Source organism: Pseudorasbora parva, chromosome 13 (genome assembly GCF_024679245.1).
Source record: "Pseudorasbora parva isolate DD20220531a chromosome 13, ASM2467924v1, whole genome shotgun sequence".
NCBI lineage: Eukaryota > Metazoa > Chordata > Actinopteri > Cypriniformes > Gobionidae > Pseudorasbora > Pseudorasbora parva.
Window position 1 is genome coordinate 24,818,185 of NC_090184.1, and position 27,014 is coordinate 24,845,198.

Here is a 27,014-nt window from a genome sequence, read left to right on the forward strand (position 1 = left end):
CTGTCTCTGAGCTCTTCAGGCAATTCCTTTGACCTCATGATTTTTCATTTGCTCTGACATGCACTGAGCTGTGAGGTCTTATATAGACAGGTGTGTGGCTTTCCTAATCAAGTCTAATCAGTATAATCAAACACAGCTGGACTCAAATCAAGGTGTAGAACCATCTTAAGGATGATCAGAAGAAATGGATAGTACCTGAGTTAAATATATGAGTGGCACAGCAAAGAGTCTGAATAAATAGGTCCATGTGATATCTCAGGTTTTCTTTTGTAATAAATCTGCAAAAATGTCAAAAATTCTGTGTTTTTCTGTCAATATGGGGTGCTGTGTGTACATCGAGAAAAAAAATGAATTTAAATGATTTTAGCAAATGGCTGCAATATAACAGAGTGAAAATTTTAAGGGGGTCTGAAATGTACAGTCTGGTACTTTCCGTACCCACTGTACATGTTAAGGCTGAATTTTTTTCCCCCACCAGTGTAACAGACATTAGGCCTACACATTTAACTTCACCACACCACGCTTCACACTTATGGGTATTTTAGTAGCAGTAACTACTTAATATCTCATTTAACTACAAAAGAGCTGCTAGTTTTGTTTCTGACTGTGACTCGGCCAGCAGAGGGCAGACTTTTGATTCTGCAACCTGAAGCAAGCGCATCACATTTAGTTTGTGGATTCAGATTTCAAAGATCTCTTGAAGATGCTGAGCAGGTAAGAACACAAACAAGTGCAGTCTGATGGGGGATTTCCATTTTAGATGTCGTTGTTAATAAAGCTGGTTACCCTTGAGCGAGCTGTCTACTTTGCGTACCCACAGTATATTGCTAATATGAAATGATATCCAAGCAGATGTTTTAAAAGTGCCCAATTATTTTTTTCAGTTGCGAAATAATTTTTTTTCCATCCCTGATGCCTCGTTTCTAATGGGTGGAGTCAGGTATGTACTTACTTGTAACTGTTCTTAAAATTGTTCTAAGATATGTTAATATACCCTAAATAAAAGTGCGCTCTTGTAGTGCTATAAACATATCATTGCAGCTACCGAGCGATTAGTCACATAAAAGTCAAAATAATAGGATTATGACAAAAAAATGCATAATCTTCAAGCTTTAAAGATAATGTGAAAGTGCATTTAACCACTATGTGGCGCCAAATAACTGTTTAAGTGTTTTGCAGCTATTTCCCATGAAAACATGATTTTGCTCATTAAATAAGACCAAACATATTCTAATCTTTAAATATAGACAACAAAATAACAAGGTCACATCTCTTAGTCTGTCATTTGGCCTTTGCGAGACTGACCTTCTGTTAATGTTATCAAGGTCAGTACTGCTTAACTATCTACTGATATGATTATGATTCATAATTATTACATTCTATTTTCAACACTGATAGCGTATTTAGAAGGACCATGGATGGAGGCCTTTCGGTTGTTTTGTCCTCTTGTTTTCTTTTGCAGTCTTATATTTTTTACTTATATTTGATCATTTAGTTTCTGCAAACAAACACAAAAGTTGTGGTGTTTAACCATCAAATGTTCAATACTGTATATACCCAATATAGAAAACGACGACTCTCAGCTTCTGACCCTTTCCTTCACGTATTCCTTAAAGTGATGCTGAAACGCTTCACTCTGCAGGACCCAGCAGGGAATGGACTTCACAATCCCGCCCTATAGGATAATAACACAATGGTCAGGAAAAAATAAATAAAAAATACATGCATAGATTTTTTACAAAGGTGCCATAGAACCACCATTTTGGGTTCCTTTCAGTGAACAGTTCTTAAAAGAACCATTTTTTCTTGGTGTGAAGAAAATTCTACAGTAGCTAGCGCTCTGTAGAGCAGTTTGTCTGTTTAGGGCTACTGTAGAAACATGAAGCTCTAAAATGGGGATTTCACTGTAAGGGGGCCTGCGGGGTATAGAGATAGAAATGGCTCATTCTGAGACAATAAAACATAAAGGTACATTAAGTAGGTTCTTTGTACTCCACTGAAACATAGTTATGTAATATTATATAGCATTTCTGTCAATAGATCCTCAAAAGTACTACACACTAAACCTTTAAAGGATTTAGTTCACTTTTATAATGAAAATGACCTCATATGATTTTCTCACCCTTTAGGTGTATATCACTTTCTTCTTTCTGATGAACATATTCGGAGTTATAATAATAAATATCCTGACGCTTTCAGACTTTATAATGTCAGTGACGGGTCCATTTGAAGCTCAAAAAAGTGCATCCATCCCTCCTAAACATTCTCAACATCGCTCCATGGTGTTTTGTAAGAAAAATATGCATATTCAATCATTATATAGTAAAATATCTAGCTTCCTCCAGACCGCCTTCCGTATTCATCTTAAGAAGAAAAACAGTTCAAAACACTTGCGCTACGTTCTAGTGAGACATCGCACCGGTTACACTTTTTTCGTAGGTTGAATACGCAGGGCAGTCTAGCAGAGGCTAGATATTTTACTTAATAAAGTGTTAAATATGGATATTTTTCTCACAAACCACATTGATTCCCTTCAGAAGGAGAGAATCGCATTATGAAATAAATGTTTTTCTCCAAAACACATTGGGAACAATTATTTGCCCCCTTTTATTAAATACTTTTTGCAACTTCCAGAAGACAGAAGAGTCATCTTCTGTTATCCAATGCCTGATGAGTTTGGAGAACTCCTGACAAGAGATCAGAGACTGTTCCTCCATACAGAATCTCTGCAGATCCTTTAGATTCCCAGATCCATGTTGGTTCATCCTCTCTTCAGTTCAGCTCTCTCATTTTCTAGGCGGGGTTCAGGTCAGGGACTGGGATGGCCATTGCAGATGCTTGGTTTTGTGCTCAGTGAGACATTTTTGTTTCGATTTTGATGTTTGTTTTTGGATAACTGTCCTGTTGGAAGATCCAAACATGCACTGCAACAGCCCGGTCCTGCAGATTTGCTTTATAAAACATTAGAAAGATTAGACCCTTCCTATCAGAACATGCTGCACAACTCCTGGTTCAAGCTCTTATTGTCTCCAGACTGGACTATTGTAATGCTCTTCTGGCTGGGCTTCCAGCATGCACTATCAAACCCTTGCAGCTGATCCAGAATGCAGCGGCGAGAGTGGTCTTTAATGAGCCGAAGAGAGCGCATGTTACGCCTCTCTTCATCAAACTCCACTGGTTGCCAATGGCTGCTCGCATCAAATTCAAGGCACTAGTTCTCGCCTACAAAACAACCACTGGCTCTGCACCAATATACCTAAACTCGCTTGTTCAGACTTACACACCCTCCAGAAGCTTGCGTTCTGCGAGTGAGCGACGCCTCGTGGTTCCATCCCAAAGAGGCATCAAATCACTCTCACGGACATTTTCCTGGACCGTTCCCACCTGGTGGAATGACCTGCCGATATCAATAGCACTAAACTATCCATAAAATTTGTGTACTGTGCTAATTAACTGAGACTTCTTACAGCTCTTACAGGTTGTTGGCCTTGTTTGTTTCGTTGCTTCTATTGCTCTCCCCTTTTTTGTAAGTTGCTTTGGATAAAAGCGTCTGCTAAATGATTAAATGTAAATGTAAATGGCCCATTAGAAGATTTCTAGCACAGGCTGTCAGGTTTTAATTTTTTATCTGTTAGTATTTGATCGAATTCATGATGCCATGTATCTGACATCCTGGACCTCTGACAGAAAATTAGGCCTACAGCATTAAAGATACAGCAGAGTATTTCATTTTACACATGGGGTACTTTTTATCCCTGTGTGCATCAAACCCATATTAAGTGTTTGCTGCCAAAAAGCTATTTTTTTGTTTGTTGTAAAAAAAATTTCACCACTGTAACTCAGATTGTGTTTATCAGAAATAAAAAAGTAATATACACCTAAGATGGATTGAGGGTGAGTAAATAATGGGGTAGTTTTCATTTTAAAGTGAACTAATCCTTTAACTGACTATATTAATAAACATAGGTCATTACCAATATGGTATGAGTGACGCTGCCATATGTTTGGTCACCAGCCTTCAGATACTTCAATGAGCTCCTCACAAACTCTGCAGCTGTGAATGTAACCATGTCTGGCTTCTGATGTCCAGTCATTGATGTTGAAACCCCAAATGGAGCCACCGTCTAAAAAAAAAGATTAAAAAAAGACTGATATCTCACTTTTGTTTAGCGGTATATGTTTGATTCACACACACACACAAACATTATTTAAGTTATTTATTCTACCTGAATAATAATTTCCTTGGATTTATATTCTGCTTGAAGACCCTGTGAAAATCTCTCAACAAAAACCTGAAAAGATATTTATATAGTATATCTAAACATATTTTTTATTTGATATGTCGACATTGCTAATACAGTGCAAAACGTTATTTAGAATTGCTGAAAAAGACAAAACTTTTCAACTTTGTGAAGATGCTTTCTTTTTTACCTTTGATGCTGCGTACAAAGTGTAAATGGGGCAGGGTATTTTGGCTATGCCAGAAGACACGTTCAGAATGACTCCTCTTCCTCTAAAGAAAATACTTATTGTCAGTCTACTTGTCATATGTTCAAATTTGGGCAAGGCAAAGCACTGATTCAACCCCTTATTCTACTAACCCTAACCCTACTCACAATAGTCTACTAATAGTTAGTTGACATGTAGGTGCAACATTACTTATAGTCAATTGAATGTCTAAAGGGGATCATCAAAATAAAGTGTAACCAAAATTTGTGTGAAAAATTATGAGAAGAAACCATTCAAAAGAGAAGGCCAAACCTTTGCTGCATTCCTGGTAGAACAATTCTGCACATCTAAATATGAAAAAAAAAAAAAAAAAAAAAATTTTTTTTTTAGATTTCTTTAGAACTGAACCAATGGTTCTGACCTGGTTTTTCTTTAGGATTTTATGTTGGACGTCAAGTGGCGACTTAAATGATTTAGCATCTACAATTTTAACAAATAACTTAACAGACTTAAAGGGATAGTTCACCCAAAAATGAAAATTCTGTCATCATTTACTCACCCCCATGTTGTTCTAAACCTGTATGAGTTTCTTTGTTCTGCTGAACACAAAATTAGATATTTGGACAAATGTTTGTATAGCCTAGAAATCTAGACGCACCCTAGCGGCAGCAAATTTAATTTGCCCGCAAGTGTCGTCTAGGAACTCTCAATACTATTCTGAGCTGTGTTCCTCAAAATCTGGACGGCCCAATCACATCGTGTATAGAGTCGGCGGGCGTGGCCATAATGACGACGGCCGAGTTGTGTTTGCGTGCTTCTAGTAAACACAGAAACTGGCGAACTGCGGCGGTCTTTCGAATCAGCTCTGACCGCGACTCTGGAAGATTTGGAGTTAAGCTTTTCTCTGAGAAAAGAACAAAGAGCGTCATTCACTGAAGTCATTCTTAAAAAGGGAAGATGTGTTCGTAGTTTAACCGACCGGATACAGCGAATGTTTAATCAGTCAGCGAGCTCTGCTTCACCTTCGTTGCTCTGGTTGGTGTAGCGCTATCCTATCGTGCGCAGAGGGAGTTTGAAAGACAACCGTTTATCCCGCCCCTCGGATTGAGCCCTGTCTATGGTGAGTTTCCAGACCAAACATCTTGATGTGGGTCTGGCTTGTCAGGCTAATGTTTGTATCCAGGCAGAGAGAACAACCATACACTACCATAGTAGGGAGAAAAATACTATGGTAGTGAATAGTTGTTCTCTCTGCTTTGTTACAAACATTTTTCCAAATATCTAATTTTGTGTTCAGCAGAACAAAGAAACTCATACAGGTTTAGAACAACATGAGGGTAAGTAAATGATGACAGAATTTTCATTTTTGAGTGAACTATCCCTTTAAAATCACCATGAAATTCTTATTTTTTATGGAACGTTGCAGTATTTATTACAAATTATTTATCTGCATATACATATATATATATATATATATATATATATATATATATATATATATATATATATATATATATATATATATATATATAATGAATATACTGTATATATAATGAATTTGCCCTCATCATTTTTCATCTAAATAACTTCCCCTCCCTCTTGCAGAGACATCTCTTCTCTTCTCTGATGAAGCTTTTACCAGCACCAGGGCGGGACATCACAGCTATTACAAACAACAACCATCCAATCAATTCCAGATGGACAAAATCAAGTCTCGCCCTTAATTATTTGTTTTTCGTTACGCTGTTTCACTCAGATATGTCACAATAGGAAAGAAAAACACTATCATAACTTTTATTTATGCAGAGAATTTACTTTTAAAAGTTAATAAACCTATTAAGTTTATATCATTAGTTGCATTTAATGAATTGCATTTTTTCTATTTACTTTCTGCAACCCTGTCAGAGCTGTGACTCAGTTTTGGGTGTGAACACTGCGACCCACCAGTTGATAACCCCTGCCTTTTCCATTTGTACAGTATATAAGCAAGCAGTATTTACATGTATTTAGCAGACAGTTGTAAAATAGAGCAAAATAAGCATTTCTTCACAGAGCTAACAATATTCATAATGTATAGTTCTGTCCGTGTTTACTCACCTTAACCATGGCTTTTACATTGCAGTTGATAACATCTTGTATTCTCTAAGAAGCCACCACATGAAACATATAAACGACAGTATCTGATAAATATTTGTAATAGTCCTACCATATCTACAACTATTGCTTGATAGAATACCATTACTGATATTTGTAATGTAAACGTGCTTCCATGTAGTTTTACAGGGGGCATTTTTCTATTACTAATAGATAAAATAATGAATTCTGCACTGTTAATGGGTGTTCATGATAGCAGCATATGCAACAGTTTCATGTTGACTTTGAGGGAGACATCGAAAATGTGCAGTGTTGAGAAGGATTTAAAAACCTTTGTACTATAGTATTTATAATGACACATGCATGATCAATGAAGCAGGTGACCTCACTTCTTCCAAATCAGACGTTTCAAGTAACTTGCAGGGTATTTGGCTGGGCAGAATCCCAACGTTGTTCACTGTGTTTAAAGAAAAGTAACAGTAATGCTGCTGTTTGTAACATATACAGCTTATAATTTGACACATTGATACACTTACTGACCTAAAATACCAATATCCAAACCCTCAATGTGTTCTTTAATGTGTCCATATATATCATCTTTGGTGAAGTCAGCAGCTATTACTTTGACTTTCCCTCCTGTAGTGAGCTCTGTCAGAACAAGAAAAGAAAGATGGTTAAACTGAGCTCTAGGACTACAGACAAGCTAAGAAACTGAAATTTCAACAGTAAACGCTTCACCGATTTTCCTGGCTGCTCTGTCAAGCTTCTCCTGATTTCTGCTGATGACGATCACGCTCATACCTAGTTTTGAAAGCTGCAAATACAAAGACTAAGTGTTATAGAAACAGCATATGTAATGGCCTGGTAATGGGGTCATGAATTGAGAAATTAACTTTTTATTCACCCTTTGATATATAAAAGTTTATCGTGATATAAGAATATCCTGCAAGTTTCGGAGCTGAAAACGTCCTTGTTAGTCAAAGAAAGGCTTTTACAGACACCAGATCCAGCAAACACTTGATCTCGGAATGTGCCAGGCTGTGACATCTGAGTGTGGTGAAACACAGCCTCTGCAGAAGAAGATCAACACCTACTTCATCACTGCCTGTTTAGCCCCGCCTAAGTAACATAGGCCTAGTGTTAAACCAGATCGAGCTACCAATCGATAAACATGCCGTTGAGGATTACAAAATATTGTGCAGTGCCTGGGCTCGACAGTAATGCAACGTCTAAGTAACTGTGCTCATTCTAATGCCGGATCTAGGGCCCTATAATTTCCGCGATCACGGAATCGCGGAATTGGCATATTAACGCGGAATCTGCATATTAACGCGGAATCTGCATATAAACGCGGAATCTGGTGTTAACGCAGATTTCCCCGGAATTTTACATATTTGTAATGAAATTCTGTGTCGTGTGGGTTAAGAACGTATGTCTGAGGAAAGTGCAGACGGGGGGAAGCAAATCTCCGCGACACAAACCCTCCCGTCATTTCAGCTCGCCCTTCAAAACAATGAAAGTACAGCGAAGTTGGTCTCCGCGGCTCTGCTTTCGGCAGCGAAAAAGTTAAGAAACTCGACGCTAACGGCGGTTTCACACTGCACGCGGCGCAGAAGCTTTGCGTATGGAGAGCGGGAGCCGCGAGCTCGTTGTGCTCAGGCAGCATTGGTCGCGCGCACCTGAACCGCGGCTCGTGTATTGCACATACAGACCAATATTGTCCATTCTGTCAGATTTTCCGGTGTTCTGCTCGACCCCTGTCATCTCGTGCTTTGATTTATAATGGGCACATTAGGCAGCAATGCATATCTGCTGCAAATGCGACCGTTTTCCCCTCTGTTAGTCTGTTCCAAACATGCATTTAACATGCTGTAGCCTATGGGTAGTTTACATGATAAGTAACCTTAAAGTTAAAATGAAGCATCTAGTTTTAATCATTTAAAGGGGTCTTTGAAGTTGGGGGGAAAACTTCAGGCAGTGTTGTGTTTTCGTGTATTTTTATTTTTCACAGCTATGGATATCATAATGGTGATTGTTAAACACACAGAACAATTCACTACATGATTTCATGGTGAAATGTTTTTTTTTTTTATGTTAATTTTCAGCTTTAAATGTTTTACTTAATAGTACTGTATGTAAAAGATGATTCTTATGATATTTTTTTAGTTCTTTTTAAAAAAAAGGGAATGGAGCACTTTCATTTTAACTTATATAAACTATTATAATTTATTTTACCGGAAAGTTTAAAGCTAATAACCATTAATATTTGAAGTACTTGAAGTGCAGTGTTATGTCAAATATCATATTTGTCCTAAAAAGTAAATGTGATGTTTGTTACCTCAATAAATTTAAGGTCATTCCTATTTTTTGTTTTATGTTCTATTATATTAACATTAAAAGCTCACTCTTTTTTCACCAAAATAACAGTAAAGGGTAAAAAAAAACTGAATTGCCAAACATTTTAACGGAAAAAAAGGAATCTGCAAAAATTTAAACGGAAAAAACGGAATTTGCAAAAATTAAAACGGAAAAAACGGAATTTGGGAAAAATTAAAACGGAATTTGGGAAAAAATAAAACGGATTTTAGGGCCCTACGGATCTGAAATGTAATTAATTTACATTTAGATCTTTGTCTGTGTCAGTAAATCACACCAATGATTAAATGTCAGCTTGCATTGTTTCTCTTAGTAGGATGTAAATAATCTGTTATTTAAATTATGTTTTATTAACAAGGTTCGGGAGGAGCGTGTTCAGATAATTGACACAAGTTGGGAGTACTCAGCTAATCAACAATAAGATACGCAGCAGTCTTATAGCAGTTTATCAGCATCTCTCCATTTACATTTACATTTATGCATTTGGCAGAGGCTTTTATCCAAAGCGACTTACATTGCATTCACAGTACACATTTTACATTTTTGTCAATTCTTTCTCCACCACCTAACCCCCCCGGACAGCACTTTCTATAAATATGTAAATGTGAACGGTGATTAAATTCTATAAAGAAAGATCAAAGAAAGCTTCTTTGCAATCGTGTCGCGTTTATCAGTGACTCCAGTTTTATTCAACAAATCTCTTAACTATATCACATTTGCACTGTTAGTGAAGATGAAAGCATTAGTTAGTGTACAGAAATTGACTTGCAATGACGAGATCACTGCTTTCATACACTTAACATGTCTGTGATCGGCTACAGTGATCATCACTGCAACCTTTCATTCAATGTAACACTTTTCACGATTAGTTAACCATGAGGGCTGTAATAGTAAAAACGTGCTAAAAGAGAGAGTAATACTATTTCAAATGGAAAGAAGTTAGACAATCACAGCAGTGGGTGTTTACACTGAACCATCACAGCAGACACACTGACAATTTTAGATGTAAAAAGCATTCTAACATTATAAGTGCATCCCAGGACACATCATAAAATAATACAACAACGCAGTTCGTGACTCCTTTAATACAGTATTGGGTCTTGCCCGGCTCCGGGGGATTAAAATGCAGTTCAAAATGCTTATGCTACATCTGACGAGCGTAGCTGTACAGTGTTGTCAGATGTAGTGAGCATTTTGAACTGCGAGAGGTGCTACAGTTTTTCCGTAAGCTGAATACGGTAGGCGATGGGTCAGAAGCTAGATCATTTACTTTATGAAGTTTTAAATATGGATATCTTTTTTTTTTTACACAAACACGTTGATTGACTTCAGAAGGCCTTCACTGTTAAACCTTGCTGTAGATTTCAGAGTAAATAACTGTAAAATCGCCAGTATTTAACTTTAACATCGTTGGAAGGTATTTTACTGTAATATGAGGTGAGGTTTTGCTGCACTAATAATAAACACAGTACATTACTTTCAGCGCCCAGGAAGGTAAATAACTGTAACATTTACTGGTAAATTACTGGTCTACATTCCCATGATGCATTACATCACCGTTTATTTAAAACTGTTTACATCTTCAGTCAGAAAACAAGGATTAATGCATTAACACACACATACGCATGCATGCATATGAGCTCACAAATACATACACAAGGGCTGGATGTTTGAGCCTAAACGAGCAGGTGTCACCTGTTTGGAGTTTGTTTGCTACTGCTACGTGCTGTGTTTAGAACTCCAATAACAGATTTATATGTTTTCAGACTGAAAATGAATCACACAACTACAAGTAAGTTAATGAATCAAATATTTGTGTTTTTAAAATACATAATGTAAAGTTAGATGGTTTGCAGGGTTTGAAATAGCTTCCTGATTTGCACGTTTTTTTAGCCTCCTCACAACTCGTCACTAAGTAATACCCCTTTGTGTAGACATTTTTTACCTGCAGTAACTGCATTTATCAGCTATTGAACTCTTGTTGATAAACAACTTGTTTTATCATTGCTTTCGTTTTTCTTAGTTAGTCCAGATTTGCCACAATGTACAGATGCAAACTTTGCAATTTCACCAACTAATTTTTTTATATAAAACAACTCCAACATAGGGCAAATTTCTTTTCAAAGAAAACTTCAACCAGAATGTCAGTGGAAAATGATCTACATCTACCAGTCACACCAAGGCTCATCATGTTTGGTAAGTATGAAATATATTATGGTAAATAATTCATGTGTTTTGGTAGTTTTTATGGTGAGAACAAATTTTACGAGATAGCCTTCTAAAAAAAAGTGGATGAAAGTGACACATTGCATTGATGAGCAGTTGTTTTTCATTTCATTCTGATTCATTTCATTTCATTTTAATTCTGAGCATTTCTCTGTGGCAATGCATGTGTTTTCAGTGTCTTCTATGTATTTAACATTGAATACCAAGAGTCAGCCAGTGCCACATTAGAACTCATTGAAAGGTACATGTGCAATCATGTAACATGAGTTTGCCACAGTTGTGCATTTATTTATATTGTTTTGTAGTATGTTTTTTCTGAACTGTTTCTGAAACAGCTGTTGTCTGATTCACTCAACAGGTTTTTAATGAGGATTAATCATGAGGGGACAGAGTGTGCTTCCAAAGCTGGAACTAGCAATAAAAACTGTCATCTGTTAAGAAAGATTCAAAACATAAATTCACATGCACATACATTTTTGTAGTGGCTCACTGAATTTGGGCAAAAACATACAACTAACTGAAAGCATTTTTGTTAATGTTTTACTTGTACAGATATAAGAAGGTCATTAAATTTGTGTTAATATAACCTGAGGCTGAGATGTAGATTTGGGTGTTGCATCCAAGTTAATTTTTATTTGGTTGGAGGCAAGATTTGACATGTCTTGAAAATATGTGTGTGTTTTCATATTATGTTTGTTGATATTATTGTTATGAAGGAGCAAATTATTATTATTATTTGCATTCGTTTTTTTGTAATTCTGTTATGTTGGGCAATAGATAAACATCTAAGTAATAAACTCAATTTGTGTAAATTTTTAAATGTTCTTTATATTTTTTATTGAAGTAACATGACAGAATGCTTCATAAGTTTAAGAGTACCACAATAAGTACTGAATTATAAATTATTTTAATGTATATGCAGTACAGTAATTAAAGGGGGGGGTGAAATGCTGTTTCATGCATACTGAGCTTTTTACACTGTTAAAGACTTGGATTCCCATCCTAAACATAGATAAAGTTTCAAAAACTAATGTTGGAAGTTTGATGGAGTATTTCTGTGTCAAAAATACTCCTTCCGGTTTCTCACAAGTTTCAGAGAGTTTTTTTCCGATTATGGGTCCACTTGACGTCGATAGAGCGGAAGGTCCTTGTATGGGCCGTATGGGCTCTTCCCCCAGTAGGGTGCACGTGCGTGCGTGACTAGAGCGAGAGAGGAAATGCACGCCCATAAACACCAGTCGTCCGTGCAACACTTCTGTCGCACTGCGCTTCACTTAATTCCTATGGGTGATGTCAAGCGACTTTAACGCTTCAGCACAGCATTCGAGCCCTGAGCTCTTTGCAACATTTCCTCAGAGGTGGGTAGAGTAGCCAAAATCTGTACTCAAGTAAAAGTACTTACGGAAATATTTACTCAATTAAAAGTAAAAGTAAAAATCGTAATAGTTACTCACTTGAGTAAGAGTCAAAAAGTATTCGATGAAAAAACTACTCAAGTATTTAGTTACTTTCGATCTGATTGATAAGCGAAAACCCTGAATTTCAGACTAGAGCTTTCACAGACCTCCATATATACATACGTGTGTGTGTGTGTGTGTGTGTGTGTGTGTGTGTGTAATGGTTAAACAGTGTAAATTAATGGTGTGCTGGGCTATCCACAAAATATGTACCAATACTTACATATCACGACAGTTTAAAAGTGAAATGTCCACTGGGTGGCGCTAAAAGCTTAGTTTTTTTCCGGAACACATGTGCGTGAATCTGTCATTTGTTATGTTGGGTTTTTACAAGGGGGTAATCTAGCGCTCGGAAAGCGTTCCACCCCTAGGGGCTGCCATTGCTAACCAAACCATCACCTGCTGTTAGCATCCCATTGACTCCCATTCATTTTTGAGTCACTTTGACAGTGAATAACTTTGCATCTGAGACGTTTAAAGACTCCATTTGTCCATTGTTTATTTCTAAAGAAACACGACAATGTATAAAAGGCTCCATTACCTTGTATCTTACACTATCGCCCCGCAGAAGCTGTTTTTGTAAAAATAGGCTAATGATTGCGTCATAACCAACGCGACCCTGTCGCACAGTTGAGAAATTACCGTATAGACCTGAGGAGACGCTCGCAGGCAATCTTTTACTGTCTATGAGACAGTCGGGGGGACGTGGAGACATGTCCTGGAGACTAGTCTGATAAAGTCAAGGGGGAAGAATGGGGAGAAGCCCATAGTGAGCCAAAAGCAGCGGGAGAAAATATTTAAACAACGTGATTCAGATTTCGCTTTCCACAACTACTAGAAGAATCACAGCTGTCAGACAGGAGGCTCACGTCACATCTACGTCGTCAAGCTTAGTCTGAGCCTGCGCAGATCGCTCAGCCATCAGGAAGTGAGTGCCCCTAGGTTGACTTCATTCTTTCGCCGTTGGCGTCAATGGGAACGCTCCGTCCATTTCTTTTACTGTCTATGGGTTTTTAACATACACCCACACTGAACCCTAAACCTTGTATCCATGTAATTTTAGCTTGTGTTTTGAACTCACATTTGATCTCTTTTATCATGACTCGTTCCTCACGGGGTTCGTTGGCAAGTTTTTCACATTGCAAATACAAATCTGTATCAGCTGAGCTATCGAGCAAGCTTAATAGGTAAGAAAAGACGAACATTCAAAATGTATTTGTTTACAATGGACTATGGTGAAACAAAACGATAAAAATGCTGTTTTTCTGTCTCTAGTGTTCATTATTGTTGGAAACACTCAGTGTGTGAAATAGTATTACAATAAGGGAAAAGTGCCCATAGTTACCAAATTACCATTAATTTTATATTATTTATAAAATAATATAAACTTGTTATAAATAAACTTTATAAATATAATATAAACATATTAACTTGTTTTAAAATATATAATTAATTATTACCATTGACAGTAGCGGAGGAACGCTACAGAATGTAACGAAGTAAAATTAGTTTTTTCACAAGAAATATAGCCTACTTGAGTAAAAGTAAAAGTAGCCTACCCAGTTTTTACATTTACATTTACATTTAATCATTTAGCAGACGCTTTTATCCAAAGCGACTTACAAAAAAGGGGAGAGTAATAGAAGCAACGGAACAGACAAGGCCAAAAACCTGTAAGAGCTGTAAGAAATCTCAATTAATTAGCACAATACACAATTTTTTTTTTTTTTTTTTTTTTAAAGACAGACATCTACAACAAAAACTCACGTCCGCACAGTGCCGAACACTGGATTTGATAGCTAAGATAGCTACAACCCATTAGGACTAAGGCTGTTGCCCCAGCTGTTGTCGTTAATGCAGATTCAGTGGCCCAATGGGTTGGTTTTGTATTCTAGCTAAACGCGCAGCAATAGCCATCTACAACAAAAACTCACATACGCAATATACAGAACACTGGATTCTGATAGTTATGATTACTATGTAACATACCCGCCTGAAGGCGCAAATCCGGATGAGAGACGTAGATATGATCCCGGAGTGTACGCTTTTGGTCGTTGCTGTGGTGATCAGTAAGTGCTATTCTGTATTGGTCAAGTGCAAATGGAAAAGATGTGTCTTAAGATGTTTTTTAAGAATGGCTACAGACTCGGCAGCACGAATTGAGATCGGCAGGTCATTCCACCAGGTAGGAACGGTCCAGGAAAATGTCCGTGAGAGCGATTTCATGCCTCTTTGGGATGGAACCACGAGGCGCCGCTCGTTCGCAGAACGCAAGCTTCTGGAGGGTGTGTAAGTCTGAGCAAGTGAATTTAGGTATATTGGTGCCGAGCCAGAGGTTGTTTTGTAGGCGATAACTAGTGCCTTGAATTTGATGCGAGCAGCCATTGGCAACCAGTGCAGTTTGATGAAGAGAGGCGTAACATGCGCTCTCTTCGGCTCATTAAAGACCACTCTCGCCGCTGCATTCTGGATCAGCTGCAAGGGTTTGATAGTGCATGCTGGAAGCCCAGCCAGAAGAGCATTACAATAATCCAGTCTGGAGAGAACAAGAGCTTGAACCAGGAGTTGTGCAGCCTGTTCTGATAGGAAGGGTCTAATCTTTCTAATGTTGTATAAAGCAAATCTGCAGGACCGGGCTGTTGCAGTAATGTGGTCAGTGAAGTTTAACTGGTCATCAATCAGAACTCCAAGGTTTCTTGCTGTCCTTGATGGAGTTATGGTCGATGAACCAAGCTGAATGGAGAAATTTTGATGAAGTGCTGGGTTGGTTGAGAAAACAAGTAATTCTGTCTTTGCAAGATTGAGTTTAAGATGATGCTCTTTCATCCAGTCAGAAATGTCTGTCAGACAGGCAGCGATACGAACACTGACTGTAGGATCATCTGGTTGAAATGAGAAGTAGAGTTGAGTGTCATCCGCATAGCAGTGATAGGAGAAGCCGTGTTTCTGAATGACAGAACCTAATGATGACATGTAGATGGAGAAGAGAAGTGGTCCAAGGACTGAGCCCTGGGGAACCCCAGTAGCTAGATTATAAGACTTAGACACTTCACCTCTCCATGACACCCTGTAGGACCTACCAGAGAGGTAAGACCTGAACCACTTGAGAGCAGATCCTGAGATCCCCGTCCTCTTAAGTGTTGACAGGAGGATCTGGTGGTTAACTGTGTCAAAAGCAGCAGACAGATCCAGCAGAATGAGCACTGAGGATTTGGAAGCTGCTTTTGCCAGTCTCAGTGCCTCAGTTACCGAGAGCAAGGCCGTCTCAGTCGAATGGCCGCTTTTGAAGCCGGATTGGTTGTTGTCTAGGAGGTTGTCCTGTTCAAGAAACCTAGAGAGTTGATTGAACACAACTCGCTCAAGGGTCTTTGCAATGAAAGGCAGAAGGGATACCGGTCGGTAGTTTTCTAAAAGTGCTGGATTCAGAGAGGGTTTCTTAAGCAGTGGGGTTACCCGAGCCTGCTTAAATGCTGTGGGAAAGGTTCCCGTGTGAAGAGAAGTGTTGACAATGTGAGTGAGTGCAGGAGTGATTGAAGAAGAAATAGCCTGAAGGAGGTGAGTGGGTATAGGATCAAGTGGACAGGTAGTAGGGTGATTGGAAAGGATGAGTTTAGAAATATCTGCCTCGGAGAGTGGAGAGAAGGATGGAAGCGTGTTCGTGTTAGTTGTTGAGATGTGCGTGTCAGTTAGTGATGAGGAGAACTGATTGCTAATGAGAGCTGTTTTGTTGGTGAAAAATGATGCAAAGTCATCAGCTGTAAGAGTTGATGAAGGAGGGGGAGGAGGTGGACAAAGGAGAGAGGAGAATGTTTTAAAGAGTTGGCGAGAGTCAGAGCAATTGTTGATTTTGTTGTGGTAGTATGTTGTTTTAGCAGTGGAGACATTTGTAGAGAAAGAAGAGAGAAGAGACTGATAAAAGGCAAGGTCAGTATTGTTTTTAGATTTATGCCATTTCCTCTCAGTTTTAAATATAGGCTGCTCTAAAAGTACAAGTTACCCAAAAAATGTACTCGAGTAAATGTAACGAAGTAGGCTAAATGTAATTCGTTATAACCCACCTCTGCATTTCCTTAAATACCCAGAACCAGATACATACCCAGAACCATTTGAAACTTTTTCAAATGGAAACACGAGTTCACAATAGGAATTTGCATTAATCAAGTCCTATAGACTTGAATGGAAGAGAGGCCAAATGGCTGAAAGCCACACCCACCATACACTTTAAACTCTTAAAACATTGATTATCTTTTGGTTAACTTCTGTGGGGATGAGATTTTTGTACCAGTCGCACTGAGACATTTCAAATGATATCAAACAGATATAATACTGTATCGTGTGGATTGACATTGTAAGAGAGAGATTTTGTATGTATTTTCAGTGATCTCAGTATGAGAGAGAGAAGGAATTGGGGGAGAGGGAGTCAACAGGGAAAGATGTAGATTAGCTGATACTGAGGTGAGACTTGCGTCTCCAGTGGTGCGTGAAGGACAGTTCAGATGTTAATTTCCTTTATTTTCTCAGAGAGTCCTTGTTCCTCATTTAGACATTTTGGCATCTACTAGTTCTTTCAGCCTTACAACGGTATAAAACTGGCAACACTGTTGCCAGTTAGTCACTGTATTGGTATAGACACAGTATTATACTGGCAACACTGTTGCCAGTTAGTCACTATAACAGATTCTTTACAGTAACTAGCTGGCAACAGTGTTGCCAGTATTTTACTTATAAAAAACCTGGTAAGGTTTAACAGTGTTTATTAATCCCCTGGAGCCATGTGGTGCAGTTATATGACGGACAGATGCACTTGACTTCAAAAACAAAGACTAATGCAACAATTCACTGCCATTATAAAGCTAATCCAGGAGATTTTTTTACTCTGATTTCATTCTTCTGAAAGAAGAATATCATATACACCAAGGATAACTTGAGGGTGAGTACATCATAGGCTTATTTTCATTTTTGGGGGAACTAACCCCAAACTTTAAACTTTAAGGGTTAAGCTCTCAATTTGGTTCTTCTCTTTGTACTGTTTTGTCTTTACATATTTTGAAGCTGTTAAAGGGATAGTTCACCCAAAAATGGAAATTTGACGTTTATCTGCTTACCCCCAGGGCATCCAAGATGTAGGTGTATTTTTTTCTTTAGTAGAACACAAATGAAGAATTTTAACTCCAACTGTTGCTTGTATAATGCATGTCAATGGGGTGTATTTCTATGAGAGTAAAAACACAGACATTCAAATCCATATTAAACACTGTGGCTCATAGCAACACATGCATGTTAAGACACAAAACGATCAGTTTCTGTGAGAAACCAAAAAGTATTTGTTATTTCTTTACCTCATATCAGACGAACCTCAACTAGTATTCTCTAGCTCCATTATTTGCGTCAAAGATGGTCAAAAAAACGGTGCGATCATCGATATATAATATACATAGATGCCTCATTCGACCAATCCGAGCAGGCACTAATGAGGAATATATATATCGGATAATATGTATATATAATATGTTTTTTACCTTCTTCGATGAAAGAAATTTCTACCGCATCGATCTACTGCTATCTGCTTACCCCCAGGGCATCCAAGATGTAGGTGAGTTTGTTTCTTCAGGCAAACACAAATTAAGATTTTTAACTCCAATCATTGCTCGTATGATGCATGTCAATATCCATTTATTATACGAGCAATAGATTTTTGCCTTTTGGATTGTAAATAAACTAAATCTGCTGCAAAGTTTCTCTGTTCCTATTCCCTTGCCATGCACTGTGATAACATTTTAGTGGAAAAAATGATACATAATTTTTTCATTATTCTTTGAAGAATAGACAGTTCAAAGGGATATATTTAAAATAGAAAGATTTTATTTAACATTATAAATGTATTTAATGCCATTTATTTGGATCAATTGAATGCACCCTTGCAGAATGAAAGTAGTAATTTGTGTAGTCAGTGTTATTTTGTTCATAATAAAGATAAGCATTCTATGATAAGAACCTTTTTATCTTTATACTGAATTACTGAACTAATCTAATATCAATATTAGATAATCACAATAAAACAGATTCCACATAGGCGGTAGTCTTGTTACCTCTTCTGCATATGCTCTGCCTATTCCATCTGACCCTCCAGTGACCACTGAAACAGAGGAAATATCCAGTATTATTCTTGAGATCGTAAACGGTAAGAATGATTATTTCTCTAATTTACTGATCTGTCAGTTTATGTTTGTGATCAAAAGCCTATTCATTCTGGGGTATGGGGGGGGGGGGGGGCTATTTAACAAAAAAAAATTATTTACAATGTAAATACCTGTGATCTGAAGATAACTTGTTTCATTATGGATAATAGGCTCTTGAATCAAGCGTATCTAGAATATAATTATCTATCTCCTATCACTCCCTCTGAGAATCTTACATGCTTCAGACGGTAGGCAGCCAGTGTCTGTTTGTTTTAACAGCATGTTCTTGGACAGACTGTGTGTACCAATTCAATAAACAAAAAGGAAGCATTAGTGGTGCATATGTGCGAAAAGTCATTATCTCTGAAAGTCTGGAGCTGCATCTTCTCTCCACCACTAGACCATCACAGAAGTTCACAATAGGTCGTACAAGCGAGTGGGACATAATGGGGTGGTCCAGTTTGGGTAAATTGAGTAAATTATGTAATATGTAATCATAGCAGACTAGAAATATGTAATATTTTCTGTCTTTTTTGTGTCTTTCTTATTTAATTTGTTTCTTATGCTTTTTTGTGCTGATGTTCTTATATTCAAGAAGTACAAGTAGTACTCTGCTTCAAAATCTCAGTGAGATCGTAAGATAAATATTTTGATTGTGTCAAAATCTTTGTAAATGTGAACCAATCAATCTTCAGTTGGCTTGCCTCAGTTTTATAATTTATTATAAGTTTAATAAATTAATAAATGCAGTGCTACTTCAGGTTAACATGCGTTGGGAAATTTTCCACTGACAGGTTACAGGTAGGCATTGCCACTGAGTGTACAATCTCAGTCATTCTGTTCTCAGCAGCTATGAATCCCCTTCAAAAAAAACAAAAAACAAAAAGGGCAGCCGAAAAGTTACATCAGGGTGAGGTACTGGTATATGGCACCCAACAAGTGGCCATCAGAACCTTCATGGATGACTTGACCATCACGGTAAGATAAGTACCCAAACGGAGATGGACACTGGAGGACACTTAGTTGAGCTTGCCGATTGGACAAGGATGGAGTTCAAACCCACAAAGACCTGAAGTTTGGTGTTTAGGTGGGGGCAGGTCCAAGACTGCTTTTTGCTTTAGGATCAAAGTGGACACCATTCCAATAATCTAAGAAAAGTCGGTAAAGAGCTTGGGGAAGTGGTTCAGGGCAGACCTCAATGACAACAAATGTGATGGAAATGTTTAAGGAAGTTAAAACCTGGATGACATTCTTGGAGAAGCGTGGCTTACCTGGCAGGTATAATGCCTGGCTATACCAACATGTGGTCCTAATCAGATTGCTCTGGCCACGGCTCATTTCTGAGGTACTCGTCTCTACTGTGGAGAGGTTGAACTAGCTATTTGAGGTGATGATTCAGCATTTTTCCAGAAAGCTTCTGCTCCACAGGCCTGTATAGCGCAGGCAGTAAGCTGCAGCTGCCAATGGTGGAGGAGTATAAGGTAACAAAAACATGGCAGGCTCTGATGCTGCGAAACAGTACAGATGCAAGAGTGACTGCCCTCATGAACTGTGAAACATCACCTTAATGATGTGTTTGAATGTAAAAACCATGCGAACGTCATAAGTGGACCTCAGACAGCAGTATAAAATTTTTCAAAGTCAGTCTATGACCACTTTAAATCTGTAGCCATGAATATGCAGGGCAGCTGGATGAGGGGGGAGTGTGCAGGAGAGTGTTCTGACCTGGCAGGACATCTGGAGCATGGAGGAGCGTCTGTTGTGTTCCAAATACGGTGTCCTACTTACTCCATCAAACCTTCATACATGGGGATTGGCAGAGAACCACAGCTGCATGCTCTGCGGAAGGTCGGCTAATTTTGAGCACTTCCTCTGCTCGTGTAGGTCAAGTTTGGTGCATGGGAAATTTTGGTGGCGACATGACCAACATTTTCAGAGGTCTTGTTTGAGTCAGTTCCTTAGGTTTGAGGAGAGCACGACAACAGAGACGAGGAGTAAATGAGTCCTGCCCACCGCAAAAGGGATGGGAGATGCGGGAAGCAATTTCATTTCCCAGAGGAAAAAATCCATACTAGCCTCAGACCTGACGTTGTGTTCTGGTTGAAGGGTACCAAGCAGGAGGTACTTATTAAGCTGACAGTATTCTGGCAAGAGAGGATGAAAGAGGTGTAAGCTTAAGAAATATCAGGCTTTGTTTCTCAAGTGCCAATCGAAAGGATGGAAGGCTTGGAACCTGTTGGTGGAGGTTGGCTGCAGGGGTTTCACAGGACAGTCACTTTGGAGGACCATGACCTGCTTGGGATTGACGGCCAGCCTAGGAAGCGGCTGGTAGCATACATCACTAAACAGACAGAGCTATAGCCTTCTGTCGAATATGAATAAAATGGAAAGAGTGAGCCAAGAAGGGCTAAGAACATCTTGAGTTTGGAGTTGGAGAGCAGGGGTGGAACTAGGATGCTGGTTGAGCCTCCCTGAGATGTCATATGCTTAAAGGAACTGTATGTAAGAAATGTTTTTCAATTAATCATAAAATGTCCCTGATATGTCACTAGACATTAAGAAATCATGTTAATTTCAAAAACTTTTTATCACTGGCAACAGTAGTCCGGCCAGGATATTGAAAGTTGTGTTTGCAGCTCTCAACTGATGTTGATGTTGACATGTTGTGTTTTGGCCTGAAGCTCCGCCCTCCACCTATCGACCAATCACGAAGTCAGTAGTGTTTCGGCATCCGGGCAACCTCGAGTCAGGGGGGAGGGGGAGAGGCGATAGTGATTGCAATATCAGTTTCGGCCACAATCTTACTTACACGTCCTTTATATTGACAAAACATTGGGGGCACATTTGATAAGCTGCAGAAGCCCTAAATAAAAAGAGAAATAGTGTTATAGAACATACTGTTCTAATTGCCTTTTGTTCTCTGCCACTCTCAATGCCTGAGGGGAATGGAAGGGAAGCTTGGGAAAATGTTTTCTGGAATTGTTGTTTTGTGTTACTGAATATACACAGTATAATTTCATGAAAGCCATAAGATCCCCTCTTTTACCAACCAAAATAAGTCCTGTTTAGGTAAGCAAGGCATTTTGTGAGTGTTTTCATTCAAAGTGCGATGAGAAACTTGTTCCTGTATTAAACTGTGGAACAAAACCAAGGTAAAGCTGGCTTGTAGGAGGGTGACATGTTTATTCCTTCACTTTGTTCTCAACCTGCAGTCCCTCATAACACACAAGAAATGCAAGAAAGCCCTAAACTCAACCATATTGGAGGAATGTGTTTTGAGAGAGGAAGCGGGATAGCGATGTCACTGGCTCACAGATGGTGCAAGGGAGGGGGACCTTTAAAGGTGAGCTGGGGGCATTTTGAATACACAAGTACAATTGTAATAAACAAATTTACTATTAATATATATTATTATAATTTACTATTAATATATATTGTATATTTATGTAAATGTTATGTATAATATGTTTTGGTAAAACTATACAGTAAGGTTCCATTTGTTAAAATTAGTTATCTACATTAGGTAACATGAACTACAGTAACACTGAAAAAAATATTTCTAAAGCATATAATGTTCAATATTTACTAATACATTGATAGAATCAGAAGTTGTTTTTGTTGTTATATTTGATCTTTATTAAAAGACCTGTGCAATGTACAAAAACTGAACATTTGTATGAACTGATATTAATACATATTGTAACAAATGTAGGACTATTGCTCATTGTGAGTTAAATCACTAATGGAACCTTAAAGGGATAGTTCACCTATAAATGATTATTCTGCCATAATTTACTCACACTCAAATTGTTCCAAACATGTATGAATTTCGTTTTTCTGCTGAACACAAAAGTATATATTTTGAAGATGTCCGTAACCAGACACTTGATGGACCCCATTGACTTCCATAGTATGAAAAAACTATGGTAAATAGAGTCCATCAACTCTTTGGTTACCCATATTGTTCAAAATATCTTCTTTTGTGTCCAGCAGAAGAATGAAATTCATACAGGTTTGGAACAACTTAAGGATGAGTAAATGAGGACAGAATTTTCTTTTTTGGGTGAACTATCCCTTTAAGTGTTACCTTTTCTATATTAATGTGACTTACATTGACTTGCCTTCAAGATAATGTAAGTGTATGTTCTGGTGCACACATCATTCATGCACTCATACAGGCCGAACCAACTGTGACATTCTAGAATGTGCTTACAAAACTCTCTGCAAGATTATTTATCCAAAGGGAAAGGAATAGCAGATGTACTATGTCTAAACGTGCTGAAAAACACCCCCTGGGAAGAGACATTGTGATGCACACGCACACACACACACAAGGAAGCCCCAACTTTTTAAAGCCCCAAAGTGAAAGACTAGTTGCAGAAAGAGAGAAAAAGTAATGTTAATTTGATTTCAAATGAACAGGGACAACCATTCAAAGTCAATAAATGAAAAGAGAAACAGTGTCCTAGAACATACTGTTCTAATTGCCTTTTGTTCCTTGCCACTCTCAATGCCTGAGGGGAATGGAAGGGAAGCTTGGGAAAAAGTTGTCTGGAATTGTTGTTTTGTGTTGCTGAACTTGCATACACAGTATAATTTCAGGAAAGCCATAAGAAGGGCCCCTCTTTTACCAACCAAAATAAGTCCTGTTTAGGTAAGCAAGGCATTTTGTGAATTTTCCATTCAAATTGTGATGAGAAACTTGTTCCTGGGTCAAACTGTGGAACAAAACCAAGGTAAAGCTGGCTTGTAGGAGGGTGACATGTTTATTCCTTCACTCTCACTGTGTCTCATAGTTATTCCTTCACTCTCACTGTTCTCAACACTGCATTTTCTTAATTGCTTAAATCATGACATTTCTAACTGTTAACTAATTATGCACGTTAAAATTGATGATTAATAATGATTAGATTAAGCATGATTTAATGTAGTGATAACGTCCGAATGGAAGTTATCATAAAGGGTTACCATTAAAGTCATTTTTACACTAAGGGTTCCTGGGTTGGGGTGTGAGATATATAATTTTATTTCTGTATTACATAATTTTAACCCCCCCCCCACCCCCACCCCCAGGCCGAAAAGCATTCAAGTATAATATTTAAGATAAACATGACTGTTTGTTATATAGAGAAACATGCATGCTTAATACAAGAAATAAAATAAAAATGCTGTTGTATCTCACCTGCCCATTGCCCCAGAGAGGTGAAAAAAGACTCAGGAAGAGGACAGAAGAGCTTTGGCGCAAACATCATAAGAAAACATAATAGTTTCCCTCCAAAAAGCAGAACGGTGCAAGTCCCGGTGAAGATGAAGAAAATCTCAGTGAGTGTCATGACAGATTTTCTCAAAGCTTAAAGTGAGTCCTTCCAGCTTTCTTGGTCCTTCTTTTTACTGCCACGGTTCTCATTCTCTCATCTAATCTGACCACAAACTATAAACCTCAATGCTGACAGTCCTATCAGCCAATCAGAATCTTCTCTGCCCATTCTGACTAGGACATAATTCACATTCCTGATTTGTGTGCGTGTGAGAGAGTTGTGCCATTTAGTACGAGCAAGCTCACCTATTGTCTTCCAAAATGCCAGAGTGAAGTGAATTCAAGTGTCTTACCTTGTATCACAGAATGTAGGTTCGTTCTGTACTAAGGAATCACATTTCGGCTCTTAAATCCCTTTACTGCTGTCTTACACAACAGATTTTTAATGTCTTCATGGTGTTGTTGCCTCTACATGATTTAGCAATATAACTGCAACTTCTAACTGCAGGTTGCTTGTTTTAAAAAAAAAGGCTAAAAAAGTGGACTTTAATCACTATGGTGCCAAGCTGTTTAACTCTCTGACAACCTATGAACGAGTTCAATAACCTAGCACTTTTAGTACCCCCCCCCCCCCCCCATATATTTTAAATTAGTGTGAAAATGTACCTGATTCTTTATATTTTCATTTTATGTGCTTATTTATATTATTAGAAAATATTTAATTGTATTTTGTATGGTTTAAATTATTAAGATAGGCCATCCTCACTGACAAAGATTCTCATTAGTGATTTGTTTTAGCATAAATACATATGACACATACCATTGTGTATGGTATTATCTTGTGAGTATGTTATAGACAAAGCTTGCCACATGCAAAACATCTGCAAGCTTAATTTATTGATATCACTAGGCCTGACCCTTTTATGAAAACGGCCACATTCAGTTCAGTTATAGTTAATGTAGAGAATGATTAGTGATATAGTGATATCGCATTTGCTCATGTTACAATAATAAGGCACTAACATGTTTACTCAACAAAAAATAATAATCTATTTGTTATTTTTTTAATAAATAATTTATCAGTAAGAACATCCACCCTTTATCACCTAAAAACTCTTTTTCATGGGAAGACTTAAAGGTATGACTGAATATCAGCTTTTATAACTTGATTTACAGTAAAGGTGCATAGCACACCGCATTTGTTTTCACAATAATTGATCTTGTAAATCAAAGTCAACAATGACATTTTAAATCATAATCACACTAACTGCCCTTCTCTTGCTCTCATCAGATCTGTCTTGCAGTGCTGATGAACCCACTGTGGCACTTTATTTAAGAGCTCCACCTCCATCTAGCGGTTTAAAAAAAAACACGCCCCACAGCTCAATGCGTAATGTAAAAAAGGTGTTACACTATTACACTACTCATTTTCTACTTGTCCAAAACATTATGCGAGAGACTCAAAAGTGAAACTCACTCACTCACTTTACAGTTGAACTAGCCTCATATATAGAAGGGCTTTGTTTGGCTCTGCCAGCCACTACCCACTCTGGAATAGCTTGAACTGAATAGATGTCAAATGTTTTCTGCCTCATTGCTCAATAGTAACCGGCTAGTTATACGATTCAATGGATGTTATTATCGAATGTGCAATATTCACTGTAATGTTTTTTTATTATTATTGTTATTTAACGAGCACTTATCGTCCAATATGTGCATGTCGGGAATTAAACAGCAGATGGCGGTGTTCACCAAGTTTGGTATTTTTTGGTCGTGTTTTTTGGTATTTACTATTTAGATGAAAACTATCAATATATTCAAAAATTCTGACTGATGCGCAGTCAGGTCGTAATTAGAAAGTCAATGTTTTATTTCTAAATGTTACCTTATTGTTATGATGCTGAAAACCAATGAACTCTCGTGTCCGATTGGTGAGCAAATGAACTGTGAATCTTTTGAATCACAAAATTGGTATGGACGATTCATTTTAAGAAAATGCAAATTAAAGCAAATTAATTGGGACACGTTTTGCCACAACGTGATATCCCGAATTAACTCCGATTACAATGCAAATCATGTAATTACATAACAATATCATTGTGTAATTAAATATAGTTTCTATAAATGAGTTTTATCAGATGATTCACAGATGGAATTACAATGAACTATCTTATTAATAAAACGTATTTGATTAACATTAGCGTGTTATTTGATGGGGCAACGTGACGTCCGAGCGTAACATAATCACCGAATCGTTTTAACATTTTTTTTCTCCAAAACGAATCATTAACAGAACCGATTCGCAAAAAGGAGTCGGATTTCCCATCACTAGTCTCGTGTAGCGCGCATGTGTTGAGAACGCGCGAATGCTGTTACGTAACAATACGTAGCATATACTAAAATACCAGCCCACTTTCTAATACATAAAACAAATATATAATATCTGACAATATTACGAATTTTGTATTGATACCTAAAGTATTATCCTAATCGAGATTCATAATGGATAAGAATCGATTTCTCGTCACGTGATCCAGACATTACAATAAACCTCCTTAGAGGTTTCAGAAAAAAACAGTGACCTCGTGGCTCGTGCAAGGATACGTTTCAGTAATAGCCATATCTAAAACATCCCATAATAAACATAATACACGCCCATTTGCTTGAATCCAGTGCAATTTGGTTGATACTTCAGCTGAAGGGGGACATGACTTCGCATTGATTTGTCTCCACACGTTATTTCCCGTTTTTTCACCGTACACGGAAAGCTCCTGCCCCCCTGATCCCTCAAGCGCCCGGATGCACACCAGCAACAGTCAGTCAGTCAGTTAGTCAGGACAAACATGGTCGCCGGAGCTGAAGAAAGCCTTTAGGAATCTCCGCGCTGAAATTCTCCTCATTGAGTAAGGGGTCTCAGACTGGTCGCCTGAAGCACGCAAAGCCTCAACGGAGGACTGAATTTTCTTCTTGGTGAGT

At 38.0% G+C, this 27,014-nt stretch overlaps 2 protein-coding genes across 6 annotated transcripts in view; one reads left to right on the forward strand and one right to left on the reverse strand.

The window, feature by feature from the left end:
• Positions 1-768: 768 nt before the first annotated feature.
• Positions 769-24,628, reverse strand: hsd17b3 (hydroxysteroid (17-beta) dehydrogenase 3). Of its 4 annotated transcripts, XM_067413603.1 has the most exons (13): positions 24,392-24,628; positions 18,692-18,738; positions 17,708-17,814; positions 7,282-7,357; positions 7,084-7,191; positions 6,933-7,000; positions 6,547-6,591; positions 4,762-4,796; positions 4,432-4,513; positions 4,227-4,292; positions 3,975-4,124; positions 1,592-1,675; positions 769-1,498 (listed from the first exon to the last, which is right to left on the reverse strand). In XM_067413603.1, exons 4-13 carry the CDS (start codon positions 7,340-7,342, stop codon positions 1,478-1,480), a joined length of 720 nt encoding a protein of 239 aa, XP_067269704.1. In that variant the 5' UTR covers positions 7,343-7,357; positions 17,708-17,814; positions 18,692-18,738; positions 24,392-24,628; the 3' UTR covers positions 769-1,477. The 4 variants fall into 4 exon arrangements, with proteins under 4 accessions (XP_067269704.1, XP_067269703.1, XP_067269702.1 ...); XM_067413602.1 differs by lacking the exon at positions 17,708-17,814; XM_067413601.1 differs by lacking the exons at positions 17,708-17,814; positions 24,392-24,628 and adding an exon at positions 23,964-24,334.
• Positions 24,629-26,607: 1,979 nt separating this feature from the next.
• slc20a2 (solute carrier family 20 member 2) overlaps positions 26,608-27,014 on the forward strand; it is a 46,799-nt gene continuing 46,392 nt past the window's right edge. Inside the window, exon 1 of one of the 2 annotated variants that reach the window (XM_067413611.1) lies at positions 26,608-27,008. The gene's annotated coding sequence lies outside the window, so the exon portion shown is untranslated. The remainder of the gene's footprint in view (positions 27,009-27,014) is intronic. The other variant, XM_067413608.1, reaches the window with a different exon arrangement.

Bases quoted from the DNA above. Each gene is read 5' to 3' on its own strand.
- hsd17b3 (XM_067413601.1), bottom strand. From the start codon at position 24,114: ATGACACTCACTGAGATTTTCTTCATCTTCACCGGGACTTGCACCGTT. The intron at 4,514-4,761 runs GTTTGGCCTTCT...TATTTTCTTTAG, and splicing joins CTACCAGGAATGCAGCAAAG to AGGAAGAGGAGTCATTCTGA. The intron at 4,293-4,431 runs GTAAAAAAGAAA...ATATCTTTTCAG, and splicing joins CTTTGTACGCAGCATCAAAG to GTTTTTGTTGAGAGATTTTC.